Raw genomic sequence first — 14,918 nt, forward strand, 5'->3', positions numbered from 1 at the left:
TCTTCCAGTCCTGGCTCCCACATAAAACTGGAAGCATGGCACCTGCTCAGCACAGGTGTGTTTGTAAGGTAACTCTCACTACACAGCACACTGATGATGATGGAAATGGTCAGCATTTATCCAGTGTCTGTATGTGCCAGATGTAGAGCAAAGACATTAATAAATTGTTTAAGATTTATTTGTTTATTTCAAAGGCAGAGTGGCAGAGAAGACAGAGACAGAGATCCTCTATCCACTGTTTCACTCCTCAAATGCTTCCAACATCCAGGTCCAGGCAGGCCAAAGCCAGAAGCCGCGAACTCCATCTGGGTCCCCCACATGGGGAGCAGAGGCCCAAACACTTGGGCCATCATATGCTGACTTCCAGGTGCGTTAGCCAGGAGCTGGATCAGAAGTGGAGCAGCTGGGACACCACCTACCACTCCAGGTGTGGAAAACCAGCATTGCAGGTGGTGACTTAACCCACTTCATCACAACGCCAATTCCAAAATTTATAAATGTAAATAACAACAATGTTAAGAATCTTTTGTGTGCTTCTCAACTACAGAAGACTTAAAATCACTAACTGGCTCAGGTTTACACAGGTAATACATAAATATCATCTGATTATTTTATTAATGTTTGCCTTAAGTTTTCTCTGTGTGTGTGTGTTTGTGTGTGTGTATTTTTAAAGAATTATTTATTTTATTTGAAATACAGAGTTACAGAGAAAGATAGACAGAGAGATCTTTCATCTACTGGTTCATTCCCCAGATGACTACAATGACCAGACCAAAGCCAGGAGCCAGGAGCTTCTTCCAGGTCTCCCCCATGAGTGCAGGAGCCCAAGTTCTTGGGCCATCCTCCACTGATCCCCCAGGTGCATTTAGCAGGGACCCATACTGGAAATGGAGCAGCCGGGACTTGAACCAGGCTCGCATGGCTTTAGCCCACTGCACCACAAGGCCAGCCCCCTCTATGTGTTTTTAAACAATGCTGGTCAAGCCATTCTTCCAGAGATCAGAAACCTTGGGGTAGTCTGAGACCACTGAGTACATGAAGGGAAGGCCCACTACGTGAGAAGCTGTGGCACCATTTTGTTTATGGGGCAGGATTTGTGATAAAAGGAAACCTACAAGGTATGCTTGGATTGTAGCCGGGACACAAGCTGGACTCTCTAATATGCAAATCTATGGAATATCTACAGAACCCTGGCACACAGCTCCCTCTTTTAAAAGTAACATAATTTGATCTTGGATCTTCTCTGGAAGAATTTACCATCTGCTTGGGGAAAGAAAAGAAGACAAACTAACAACTGAGCACCAACTGTGTATGTGGCACTGAGTCATTAAGACAGGATTGGGCCCAGAGCTGTGGTGTAGTGGGTAAAGCCGCCACCTGCAGTGCTGGCAACCCATACGGGTGCCAGTTGAAGTCCCGGCTGCTCCACTTCCCATCCAGCTCTCTGCTATGGCCTGGGAAAGCAGTAGAAGATGGCCCAAGTCCTTGGGTCCCTGCACCCAAGTGGGAGACCTGGGAGAAGCTCCTGGCTCCTGGCTTTGGATCGGCCCAACTCCAGACATTGCCATGATTTGGGGAGTGAACCAGCAGATGGAAGATATCTCTCTCTCTCTCTCTCTTTCTCTCTCTGCCTCTGCCTCTCTGTAACTCTGACTTTCAAATAAATTTTAAAAAGGATTAACTACAGTTTAATCAATAAAGAAATTAAAATTCATATACAGCAAGCAACTCGGCCAGTTTGTGGTCACCCCAATCTGAACCTTGGGTGTTTATATTTGTATATATTAAATATGTATTAAATACTTGACTACATAGAAAAAGCAGAGATAAGAAAGAGAGAAAAGTGAGAGAGGCATATATACACATGTTGAAAAACCAACAGACCAAGAAAAAGTGAAAAGAATATGGCCTCTGTCCTCAGCAGCCTTCCATTTTAATGATATAAACGCACTGTTAATTAAATAAAGACACAACTAAGGGAATAGTTTTTAGTATACTGCAATCAAATAAATGATTTTCAACACTAAACAATTTATTTTATCTTTCTACATCTGATACATAAACAGTGGGCACAAAATACTACCTACTTCCAGTGCTGTGAGTAGGAAATGAATTAATCCACTGAAAATTCTTAGGATTCTTAGGACAATACCTAAGGTACTGGCTGGAGTGTAGTAAGTGCCAGCATCTATCCTTACTGTTGTTAGTACTGCTTTCTTATCACTGCCATAGCCATGACTCTATAAAAGTAGATATATCCAGGTGCTGGTGCTGTGGCGCAGTGGGTTAACGCCCTGGCCTGAAGCACAGGTATCCCATGTGGTCCCCAGTTCGAGACCTGGCTGCTCCACTTCCCATCCAGCTCTCTGCTATGGACTGGTAAAGCAGTAGAAGAACATGGCCCAAGTCCTTAGGCCCCTGCACCTGTGTGGGAGACCCAACGGAAGCTCCTGGCTCCTGGCTTCGGATCAGCGCAGCTCCAGCCATTGCAGCCAATTGGGGAGTGAACCATCAGATGGAAGATCTCTCTCTCTCTCTCTCTCTCTCTCTCTCTCTCTCTCTGCCTCTCTTCTCTCTGTGTAACTCTGACTTTCACATAATAAATCTTAAAAAAAAAAAAAAGGAAAGGGGATATATCCACCTACTAGAGCCTTCTTGCATTAAGAAAAGGGCCGTTATACCTTGGTCTCCTCGGGCAAGGGATCCAGTGAAAGCAGGTGGCTCATTCACATCTGCAATGTGGATTAGAATGGTCTGTGATGCTCTTGCCCCCTGGTTGTCTCGGGCATGGATTGTCAGGGAATACAGCGACACCATCTCAAAGTCCAGCTTGGGCACTCCAGTAGTGAATAACTAAATGTGAAAGAAAAATACAGAATAATGAAACAAATGACTGGCTTCAGAAGGGTGTACATGGAGTATTTCAGATCCACAGAACCGAATATTAATTTTTAAAAAGACATGAGGGTCCAGAGCCATGGTGTAGTAGATTAATCCTCCACCTGCAGCACCGGTATCCCATATGGGCACCGGTTCTAGTCCCGGCTGCTCTACCTCCAATCCATCTCTTTGCTGTGGCCTGGGATAGCAGTGGCAGATGGCCAAGTCCTTGGGTCCCTGCACCTATGTGGGAGACAGGGAAAAGCTCCTGGCTCCTGGCTTTGGATCGGTGCAGCTCTGGCCATTGTGACTACCTGGGGAATGAACCAACGGAATGAAGACATTTCTCTTTGTCTCTCCCTCTCATTGTCTGTAACTCTACCTCTCAAATAAAATAAATAAAATCTTTAAAATAAATATAAAAAAGACATGACATTGTGTACCTGTTAAAAGCTTCCATGAATAAGGAATTCACTGATGTTATAGCAAATGATTTTCCCCCTCATCCTCCCCATCTTTCAATTATTCTTCCTAACCCTGTATTGAGTCTCTTTCCCATCTTATTTTGTCAAATACCTCATCCTATCCTTTCGCAAGTGGATACTATTATGGGTGATTTTACAGGTGCAGAATGGAGCTCCATAGAGGTTAAGCTGCTTAACCAAGTTCTCACAGATAGATATAGAACACATCTGGGCTCCATCTGACTTCACGCTCATCCTCTCAATCATAAACCTGAAGTGCCCAGTACCTGGCGAAGACAGAAGGGCAGAAGAGGCCCTTTTGTGTCTTCTCTGATCAGCTGTCACACATCTCCCGCCTAGGTTTCCTTTCTGGTTTCTTAATTGCTCTGTACAAGGCCCTCCTGAACTTAGACATCAAGAGAACTAAGTCCAAGCCGCAACCATAGAAGAAATGTCTTCAAGATTTTGGCCATGGCCCTGGACCTATAAGTTGGATTCCTTAAGCCTTACATAAAAGCTGTGAAAGTTCTAAAAGACTAACATTCTTTCCATGTTTACAAGATGCTGATAGGTTACAGAATGTTTTCTTCTGCAGTTGGCTTATTAGTAAAATAACAGAAGACAAAGATTTTACTAAGTGGCAGCAAAACCCATAGGAAAGGTTTGGATCCCTGTCTTTGGATGTTCAGTGCCAAACCATGACCTCTTGTCTATAGTGATGATGAGTTCTAAGGCAGGACTTGCAACTTGCATTCAGTGAGCGCCTACTATATGTCAATTGCAAGTGTTTAATATTAGTTGCATAATTTCACTCCAAAAACACCATTGCAACTCATACTATTACTATACCCATTTTCCAAATAAAGAAAGAGTATTACAGAGATCACATGGCAAGGAACAGAAACAGGATGTGAACCCAAACTTTAACTCCAGTGTCCATGCTCTTGATCACACTGCACCACCTAATGTGGTTGCCTTCTTAGTAAGATCACTCTCAAAAAAAAAAAAAAAAAAAAAAGGATTGCACTGTTAGCCTGACACAGGTACAAGGTAACATCTGTTGAATACTTTCTGCCTCAGGGATGGCTCTCAGCTCTTTACCTCATTTAGTCATCAAAACAAACCTAGAAGGGAAAGGCTACTATTAGCACCATTTCACAGATAAGAAAACTAACTAAACAGCAAGGTGAAGAGACAACCACAGAATGGGAGAAAATATTTGCAAACTACACAACTGATAAAGGTTTAATATCCAGAATATATCAAGAAATCAAGAAACTCAACAACGAAACAATCTGGTTAAGAAACGGGCAAAGAACTTACACAGGCATTTTACTAAAGAGGAAATCCAGTGTCCAACAGACACCAGAAAAAATGCTTAGGATTGCTAGCCATCAGAGAAAAGCAATCAAAACCACAATGAGGTTTCTTTTCACCCCAGTTAGAATGGCTTTCATACAGAAATCAACAAGCAGCAAATGCTGGTGAGGATGTGGGGGAAAAGGTACCATAATCCACTGTTGGTGGGAATGTAAACTGGTAAAGCCACTATGGAAGACAGTATGGAGGTACCTCAGAAATCTGAATACAGATCTACCATATGACCCACCCATCCCACTCATGGGAATTTACCCAAAGGAAATGAAATCAGCATATGAAAGAACTATCTGTACCTCCATGTTTATTGCAGCTCTAGTCACCATAGCAAAGACATGGAAGCAACCCAAATGCCCCTCAGCTTAAGTCTGGATAAAGAAATTACGGGACATGTACACCACTGAATACTACACAGCAGTAAAAAAAAACAACAACAAAAAAAAAAAAAAACGAAGTCCAGTCACTTGCAACAAAATGGATGAAAATGGAAAACATCATACTTACTAAAAAAAAAGCCAGTACCAGGGGCTGGTGCTGTGGCGCAGTGGGTTAACGCCCTGGCCTGAAGTGCTGGCATCCCATATGGATGCCAGTTCAAGACCCAGCTGCTCCATTTCCCATCCAGCTCTCTGCTATGGCCTGGGAAAGTAGAAGATGGCCCAAGTCCTTGGGCCCCTGCATCCACGTAGGAAACCACAAAAAGCACCTGACTCTTGACTTTGGATCGGCGCAGCTCCAGCTGTTGCTGCCAACTGGGGAGTGAACCATCGGATGAAAGACCTCTCTGTATCTCTCTCTACCTCTCCTCTCCCTGTGTAACTCTGACTTTCAAATAAATAAATAAATCTTAAAAAAAAAAAAAAAGCCAGTGCCAAAGGGACAAATTCTGTATGTTCTCCCTGACATGTGATAACTAATAGAGCACATAAAAGATAACATGTAAAAATGAAATTGACACTTTGAGAAGCAATTATTTGGAAAAGCCCTTCTCTCGACTGTTGAAGAACAGCTTCTTATTCTATATTTTTGCTTATCTATTCCTTTATAATATTTTCCTTATCATTTTGTCTTCCATATGATTCATTGAATGCTATACTTAACATAAAGTTAATCATATATGTATAAAGTTAATTGAAAATAGATCTTAGTGAAGAATAAGAGTGAAAATGAGAAAGGGAAGAGGAGCAGGAGTGAGAGTGGGAGGTGGGCACAGTGGGAAGACTCACCAAGATCACGAACTTGTAATGGTGAAATATATGAACTTTGCAACTGCAAAGCAGTGTAGTTTTACCTACATTCATATGGACCTACTTCTAAGGGTACAACTTAACAACTAGTCATAAGACCCTAAAATCCCTAAGCTGGCTGATAAAAGTAGCAGTTTAAGTGTTATAAAAATCAAATGGAGGGGACAGTGCTGTAGTATAGCAGGTAAAGCTGCTGCCTGCAGTGCCGGTATCTCTTATGGTTGCTGGTTCGAGTCCCAACAGATCTACAGCTTTCCGCTATGGCCTTGGAAAGCAGTGGAAGATGGTCCAAGTCATTGGGCTCCTGCACCTGCATGGGAGACCCGGAAGAAGCTCCTGGCTTCAGATCAGCACAGCTCTGGCCATTACAGCCATTTGCGGAGTGAACCAGTGGATGGAGGATCTCTCTCTTTCTCTCTCTCTCTCTCTCTCTCTCTCACTCTCACTCTCACTCTCGCTTTCTCTCTCTGTCTGTCTCTCTGTAGCTCTACCTTTCAAATAAATTTTTTAAATCTTAAAAAAAAAAATCATATGGATAGAAATAAGGGGTAAAGTGACCATATAGATATGATCAAGAGTTAAAATGATCATATAAATAGGACTAAGTATTTGGAAACAATAATAGACAAAATTAAAAAGGAGTGAAGGCTCCAATATGAGAAGCAGTCCATACAGCAGATTTATAGAATGACAATCACTTTAAGTAGCACTCTGACCTCTAAATCAACTTTGAAGGCATTCTAGTCTGGCTGGAAAGCCCAGGGGGAGCATTTCAGGCATGGAAAGCCAGGACACTCTGGAAAAAGATGTGCTACATAAAGGACCCCCTGTGAGTGAGACCCCAGTGGAAAGAAGTGGCCACCAAAGAAGGATGTACTTTTGTCTGAAGGGAGGAGAGAACTTCCATTTTGCTTATGGCCTTGTGGAGTTAGTGGATCCAAAATGCTTCCATAGCCAAGTTAGCTCATGTCAAGAGCCTTGGGTGATCACTGATGTCATATATAAGAGTGTTATTTGTTAAATAATAAACAAGAGTCATGCTCACCAACTTCCCATGCAGGACCTCTGTCCACAGAGTTGTATCACGAGACTCACCAGTAAAACTTGTTCTCTAGAATCATTTCCTGCTAGTGTAGTAAATTGAGGATATTATTAAGTCTCATAAGTTATAGTCATGTCTAAAAGCTCACAAAAGATGTATCATCCTTGAATTCTTCTTTAAAGACAATTAAGTTTCAAAAAGGAAAAAAGGGGAAAGGAAGAAAGGGGAAAGAGGAAGAGAAGGAAAAAACAGTCAAATCACTTTCAAGAAGCAATAACAAAGAGTGGCCCTTGTTTAGATTGTAGAGGAAAAGTTCTCTTATTTTTTTTTTCCATTCCTTCTTTTTCTTTCTGTTTTCTTTTCCTTCCTTGGACCAAACAGGAGAGGGAGGAGGAAGGGAGGTAAGGGGGAAATGGGTGGAAGGGTAGGTGCAGTGGGAAGAATTACTATGTTACTAATGTTGTACTTACGAGATATATACAAATAAAATAAAACTAAAGCATGGATTATACACTGCAGCTCAGAAAGTCAGTGCAGGAGGCAGAACCTGAATGTGACCCTTATCAATCTGTCTCCTTGTATGGACCAGCACTGCTGCCAACAGCCACATGCAAGTGTGGTTCTCACAGTCCCAGAGAAAGCCAGAAATACACTGATACTTGTCAGCCATTCTCTACTGAACATTTATTACTGGCTGGGTGCTCTGCCTCTGATTCTCCCTATTACCCAAAGTGTAAATGCTTTTATAGCTCCATAACAGTGAGAAGGAAACTGAGCCTCAGAAGTTAGATTCTTTGCTGTAGGTAACACAGGTAATAGGTGGCAGAAATTATAATTAAAACCAAGCCTTGCTTGGGGCCGGCTCTGTGACACAGCAGGTAAAGTTGCCACCTGCAGTGCCAGCATCCCATATGGGTGCCGTTCAAATCCCGGCTGCTGCACTTCCTATCCAGCTCTCTGCTATGGCCTGGGAAAGCAGTAGAAGATGGACCAAGTCCTTGGTGCCCTGCGCCTGCATGCCTGGAGGAAGCTCCTGGCTCCTGGCTTTGAATCAGCACAGCTCCGGCCATTGCAACTATTTGGGGAGTGAATAGCAGGTGGAAGATTTCTCTCTCCCCCTCTCTCTCTCTCTCTGCCTCTGTAACTTTATCTCTCAAATAAATAAATAAAAATACATCTGGAAAAAAAAAAAAAAACAAGGCTTCCTGATCCTATTCTATGTTTTATATTCTTCACATCCTAACAATTTCTGTTAAGTTAATTTAATACCATAGCCTGACCTTGAAAACATGTCCTCCAGGAACTTCCTTAGCCAAGGAACACAGCCCCAAACTCAGGCTGTCCCTTCTGGTGTGGACTCCTCCACGCTGGGAGTACCACACAGGCAGCAGCTGTGTCCCTCTTGTTCCCTACCAGCTTACAGAGGATCAGGCTCCACGACAGTTTTCAACAAATATTTATTAAATAAATGCACGTGGACATTCTCCAAATCTTCCCCCTGGAAGCAATCTGGTTTAAATCCCGCTCTGGTTGGAGCTGCCCATCCGGGGAACAGGAGTGCACATACAGAGGGTAATCTGGGTTCACTTCCCATCCTGCCAATGCACTCTCATTTTCATTCAATGACAGGTAGCAATTTGTAGATCACATAACTAGAGCATACCTTGTCTCATTTCTATTGAGTTAGTGCTCTAATCAGTTCACTTCAAGCTTTGCTATTTTTTGCTATTGCTTCTCCAGGAGACCACTTTGGTGTCTGTTTGATAATGATGGTGTTTTTGTTTGACTGCTGTCTGGTCACCCCTCCTAAGCTCCATCACTCTTTTGTAAGCCAAACAAGCACATATGCTGCAAGGAAGGAAGTTCAGCAAAGGGTAATGATATGCTAAACCCCAAACAGAACAGTCCATTCCCCTTTCTACTGGAACTTGGCAGAGGTAGATACTAACTCATTTCATTTCGACTTTATTTGCAGGTGCACTTCCATGCTACAAAACTGTTTCATAATTGAACTGCTTCTAAAACTACCTAGTACTGGTCTAGGATATATAGCCATGTATCTATGCTTGTGATAATGTGGCCGTATCGTTATTATTTTTTATCTATAATATGGCTACAACAATATTGAATGTTGAAGTCCAAATATATTTTATTATAGTAACAGCCACAGTGTGGTAACTGCTTGTTATGAATCAACCAACAAGATGACACTTTGTATGCATTATCGCGTAGGATATTCTTGTTAATCTCATTATATAGGAAGGAAAGCCAAAGTGCAGAAAAGTCACATAAGTTTCCCATGGCCATGCAGGATCTGTGGCTGAAGACACTAGGTTTGTTGCACCCCTGAATCTGTGTGCACTACCCTCCATCAAAACAAACAGGAAACAATAAACAAGACCAGAACACCCTTTCCTGCCATTCCCTGATGTTCATAACAAAAGTCAAATTAAGAAAAATATGCGATAGCATTTTACACCACACTGAAGTTCAGAGCATATTTAAAAGTCTAACAGTACCAAGTGCTGGTGAGGATTTTTAGCAGACCTCCCTTGGCCCTTTATGGTCTGCTCTCCTTATAACAGCTAGAGCAATCCTTTCAAATGTAAGCAACTCATGTCTCTCCTGAACAGCTCTCCAGCTGTTTCTTAGACGTGGGAGGTGGATTTAACATCCCCACTGCTCTACCCTTTGCCATGTGACTCTGCAGTCCTTCCCACTGCAGTCTATTTCTCTACCCCAGAGACTGGACATACGACTTGTTCTGGCCCATGGAACGTGAGCAGATGTGTTTCTTGAGTTGTGGGGTTGCAGTTTTCCTCTCTTGTACTTGCCCTTTAAAGAAAATGCCTTTGCTAGCCATTGTCCCAGGGAGAATGAGAGGCCCAAGAGACAGACTTGAACCAACAGCAGGCCAGAGGAAAACTAGACGAGATCGCTAACTCACACTTTGCTCTTAAGGATTTCATTGCTTTAGGCACAGCAAGCAGCAGGAACTTGATGTTCGCATGGGTTCCTCCTGCTCTCAGACTCCAAGGGGGCACTGCAGAGGAGTCTAGGTGAATGCCATGCACTGTTTTTGGATCATCCTGGAGGAAACCAAGCCTCTTACATTGGATAATAAGCCTGCCTGACCTTTACCCCCAAACAGGAAAACAGCCAAACTATACCCTACTTCCTAGCATGGCTCTACCTCCTGAGCTGGGAGCCCTTTGCTCCCCACCTCTTTTGCAGTCTAATGTCTCACCAAGCTTCCCTCCCATTGACCTCTTGTCTCTTCTCTTCACCAGGCCCTTTCCCAGTGCAGGGCCTTTGCACACACTATTACCCCTCCCTGCAGCCTTATTCTCTTCCTCTTCATCTATTTAATGTCTATCCATTCTGTAGATTGCTGTTCATGTTGCTATTTCTCAGGGAAACTTGACTAGGCCAACTATCCCCTTTGGTGTTCTTGTAGACTTGTGAACCTGCATGTCATGGCTGCTATCACCCTTATTAATTTACATGTGTATGTGTATTCACTTGATTAGTATATCTTCTATGAACCAGTAAATGTCATGAAGGCAAGGCACTGTACTATGTCTGAGCAGTTCCTCAATAAATACATGTATAATAAGTGGATCTTGATCGCTCCAAGGATTTTCAGTGTTTGACACATAATTAGGGCCCCAAGGAATGGCTGCGAATTTATAACATAAAGAGGAAGGGAAGAAGAGGAAAGAAATAGGCATACTTTCAAGTCCAAACCCATGTAGTACTGAGTGATAACACAGTTTGGCAGCATACTTACTCCCCAAAGATGTGTGGACCTTCGAGACAGCACAAATGGATGGACTGCAGGATTCGCATTAATAAGAACTGGATCTCCAAGCAGGGAAGCATGGGGTGAGACAGACAAGGCGATGGTGGCGACTTGTGTATGTTCAGAGGCATTTTCCAGAAGAGGGCTGGCATTCTCAACAGCAAAATTTATAAAAGCTAGAACATCTTAGAGGAAACAAAATTTTATTTTTTAAGGAGACTTCTGCAAGACTTCCCAATCTCTTCCTCATTCTGACACTATCAAGGTATAAAAGGGCAATTCATACTTAAAATCTCTTTTAGATCAAAAATCTTAAAAATCAGTTGTGTTGGCTTAGTAGAGTCATCAAGAACTGTGAAGGGTCTGAGAATTCACTCTACTTGCAAGCTACAAGTTAGCCTGCCACAATTTCCCGGAGGCTGGCAGAAGACCTCGAACTTCTGGATCAGGGACAAGGACTTTACTTCTCATGGCACACAGCCAGCATGACCTAGAGCCTCTCATCCATTCTCCCATTCCTTGAGCTCCATGGGGGGCCCAGGTAAAGCCTGTGCATGCCCTCCATTTGCATGTGTATTACATCCAAACTACCCTGAGCTTTGAGAATCAAACCATAGGTCTCTTGAGTTTTGCCCTGGAGGGAGCCAGTATGTATATTGTTACTTAAGCATTCTTGAAAATACGTCCCAAAACAAAAGCAACCAATGCCTCGGCTCCCAAGGCAACACACTGGTAACACCTACATCTCTACCTGGGAAGCAATTTGGCTTGCACAAAGGGAGTTCATGTCACTGAAAGCGGCCTTCAACCAACAACCGGTTAAACACCTCCGACTGTCTCACTTTGCAGCGTGGGTTACTCTGAGATGAGCTTCTACGCTGGATCTCCAAGTTCCCCAGTGGAACTGAGCTCTGGTTGCCCTGAGCGCTAACATGCTTGATAACACACCTTTTATCCATCACCTTCCACTCACTGTCTTGCTTTTTTACCCTCCTACTGGTGTTTCCTGGGACCACTTCCCAAATGAATTACCCCTGCCTGAACCCTCCTCTTTTTGAGTTTACCTCCAGGAGAAATGAAACGAATCAACATGATGGGCTTAACCTTCTGCAACATACAACAAAACATGGAGAATATTACAATGACAATTCCCAGCAAAAGAAGAGCTTCAGAAAAATAAGACAGCTGTCAGTGCATTCAGGTTAGCATGGAATTCTGGAAAGTTCTCTGTTCTTGCTAGATTTGATCTCTGCTCCCTTCTCCAGCCCTCTCTATCTATACTCCCTTTTAACATGCTCTTGTTCCAATTACCCTGACAATTACATATACTGTAACTGGACAATCACATTACTGTTTGGATAATTTGGACAATTACATATATTATTTCTAAAGCATTTTCACTTTTCAAAATTCTATCTGTGCTTTAGCTGTCCCCTCAGTGACTTCCTTTAGAAAGCCTTGTCCAGACTTGTCCAGACTGGCTTAGACACTCTGCAAGGTTTCCACATGACATTGCACATGGTATATTATAACAGCCTTTCACTCATGTGACCACTAAAAAAGAATACCTCCTAATACCTTTTGACCACTGAAAAAGAATACCTAATACCTATTTGTTGAGTGAATAATAAATGGGATTTATGACCATTGATAAAACAGTCTCTTACATGGATTTTCATCATTTGATCTTTACACCTCTGGCTTGAGGGCTATTATTGTCATCACTTCCTCCTGTCCATGAGAAAACCAAAGCCCAGAAATGCCAAACGTCCCTCCATCATTCAGCTAACTGATGGTAGAGTAAGGATTTGAACCTAAAGGTTGATGACTCCAAATCAAATCACTTTTTTTTTTTTAATTTGAAAGTAAGAGTTACAGAGAGCGATATCTTCCAACTTTTGATTCACTCCCCAAATACGTTAGTAAAATGGTACCATCTTCCTAACCCCAGCCTGGCTTACTAGAAGTCAGGTGGCCAAATGGCCCAATCACAAGTGTCAGCTCCACCCCTACCCTAATGGGATTTGTTGTTCCCACTTCCTTACCTCTGTAAAGCTATATATGACCTGTTCTCCCAGTACAGGCTGCTGTTCCCTCTGTGAGTGGGGAGGTAGCCCTTCAGGTTTCCCCCACCCAAAAATAAACTTTTTCCCTTACTCTGGTGTTTGGTGTGTTTTATATTGACCTTTCAACGTGGCTGCAGTGGCCAGGGCCGAGCCAGGCTGAAGCCAGGAGGCAGCAGCTTCCTCTGGGTCTCCCACACGGCTTCAGGGGCCCAATCATTTGGGGCATCCTCTGCTGTTTCCCAGGCAATCAGCAGGGACCTGGATCAGAAGTGGAGCAGTTGGGATACGAACTGGTGTCCATGCGGGATGCCAGTGTCACAGGAGGTAGCTTTACTTGCTATGGCACTCTCCAAATTGCGTGTTCTTAAAACATGGAGATGATTTCGAAATTCAAACTAAATTTATTTGGGGTAGAAACTGGAAAAAGCAGAATGTCAAAGTTTGAGAAGATATTCACTCGTCCAACTGGTAGCTGTAGCTCTGGGAAGGTGGGAGAGGAATCACACGAGGGGAAGAAGGAACTCAGAATCCATGTAGATACTCAGGTCTCAATACTGCCCCTCATGGCCACATGACCACATGCACAAGCACCTCACCATTGCTGAAGCTAGCAGTCACTGTTACTTGATAAGACAGTCCCTAGGCTGAACCAGGTGGGGAGACTATCACCATTAAGAGACACATGATTTGAATTATTGGCCATTATTTTTCAAAGATTTTTAATCCTCATATGAAATGCAGGATTTCGTAATATCAATTCATTACAGGTTGTTTTTTACTTTTTTGACAGGCAGAGTTAGACAGTGAGAGAGAGAGAGAGAGAGAGAGAGAGAGAGAGAGAGAGAGAGAGAGAAAGGTCTTCCTCCCGTTGGTTCAACCCCCAAATGGCTGCTACAGCCGGTGCGTTGCGCTGATCCGAAGCCAGGAGCCAGGTGCTTCCTCCTGGTCTCCCATGCGGGTACAGGGCCCAAGCACTTGGGCCATCCTCCACTGCACTCCCGGGCCACAGCAGAGAGCTGGACTGGAAGAGGAGCAACCAGGACAGAATCCGGCACCCCAACCGGGACTAGAACCCGGGGTGCCGATGCCACAGGCGGAGGATTAGCCAAGTGAGCCACGATGCCAGCTCATAACAGTTTTTAATAGACACCATGCGTGCAAGGTGGATAGAAATTGTTTACTAAATGGTGTTATTCCACACAATTGCTGCCTAACCCTGCAGTGTCATGAAACTACTCAACACTTCAAGTCACAGTGCATTCAGAGAAAGTCATTATAGGAGCCGGCGCCATAGCACAGTGGCTTAGTCCTCCACCTGCGGCTCCGGCATCCCATACAGGCACCAGTTCTGCCGGCTGCTCCTCTTCCAATCCAGCTCTCTGCTGTGGCCTGGGAAAGCAGTAGAAGATGGCCCAAGTCCTTGGGCCCCTGCACCCGCATGGGAGACCAGGAAGAGGCACCTGGCTCCTGGTTTTGGATCGGTGCAGCTCCAGCCTTGCAGCCATTTGCAGAACGAACCAACGGAAGGAGGACCTCTCTGTCTCTCCCTCTCACTGTCTGTAACTCTACCTCTCAAATAAATAAATAAATAAATAAATAAATAAGTCGTTATACACCCTACTGAGTGGGCCCACTTGGATTCCATGTTTCTCTCTTGCCTTCTTCTCTCTTTCATGTGTTCTCTGCTCCCCTTCATTTCTCAGCTCCTCAGCTCACATGGAGAGAAAGAGCCAGGTTGACATTCTGGCTCAGGGTGCCCTGTGCTGGGTCCTGCTGCATTTACCTGGTCCTGATGGTCCCCCACTCTTGTCTCACTCTCTCTGCCCCCACCACAGGACCCTGGCTGTGCCTTAAACATTTCCATTAGGTTCTGCTTGAGGGCCTTGCCCCAACCATCCTCCCGGTCCTAAATGTGTCTTCCACATGACTCATTCACTCCCTTGCTTTGGTCTCTGACATAATGTCAGTATCAGAGAGGCCTTTTCAGGTCAAAGACCAACAACATCTGTCACCTCTGTGGGCACCTCCTCTCTCCTAAAA

General features: G+C 43.8%; 1 protein-coding gene across 1 annotated transcript in view; it reads right to left on the bottom strand.

The window, feature by feature from the left end:
* LOC133766249 (cadherin-related family member 3-like) overlaps nt 1-14,918 on the bottom strand; it is a 92,489-nt gene that overhangs the window by 73,496 nt on the left and 4,075 nt on the right. Inside the window, exons 2-3 of the mRNA XM_062199965.1 lie at nt 10,801-10,997; nt 2,682-2,853 (exon numbers count right to left, since the gene is read on the bottom strand). Coding sequence (XP_062055949.1) covers nt 2,682-2,853; nt 10,801-10,997 — 369 coding nt within the window. The remainder of the gene's footprint in view (nt 1-2,681; nt 2,854-10,800; nt 10,998-14,918) is intronic.

This window comes from Lepus europaeus, chromosome 9 (assembly GCF_033115175.1).
Source record: "Lepus europaeus isolate LE1 chromosome 9, mLepTim1.pri, whole genome shotgun sequence".
NCBI classification, from domain to species: domain Eukaryota; kingdom Metazoa; phylum Chordata; class Mammalia; order Lagomorpha; family Leporidae; genus Lepus; species Lepus europaeus.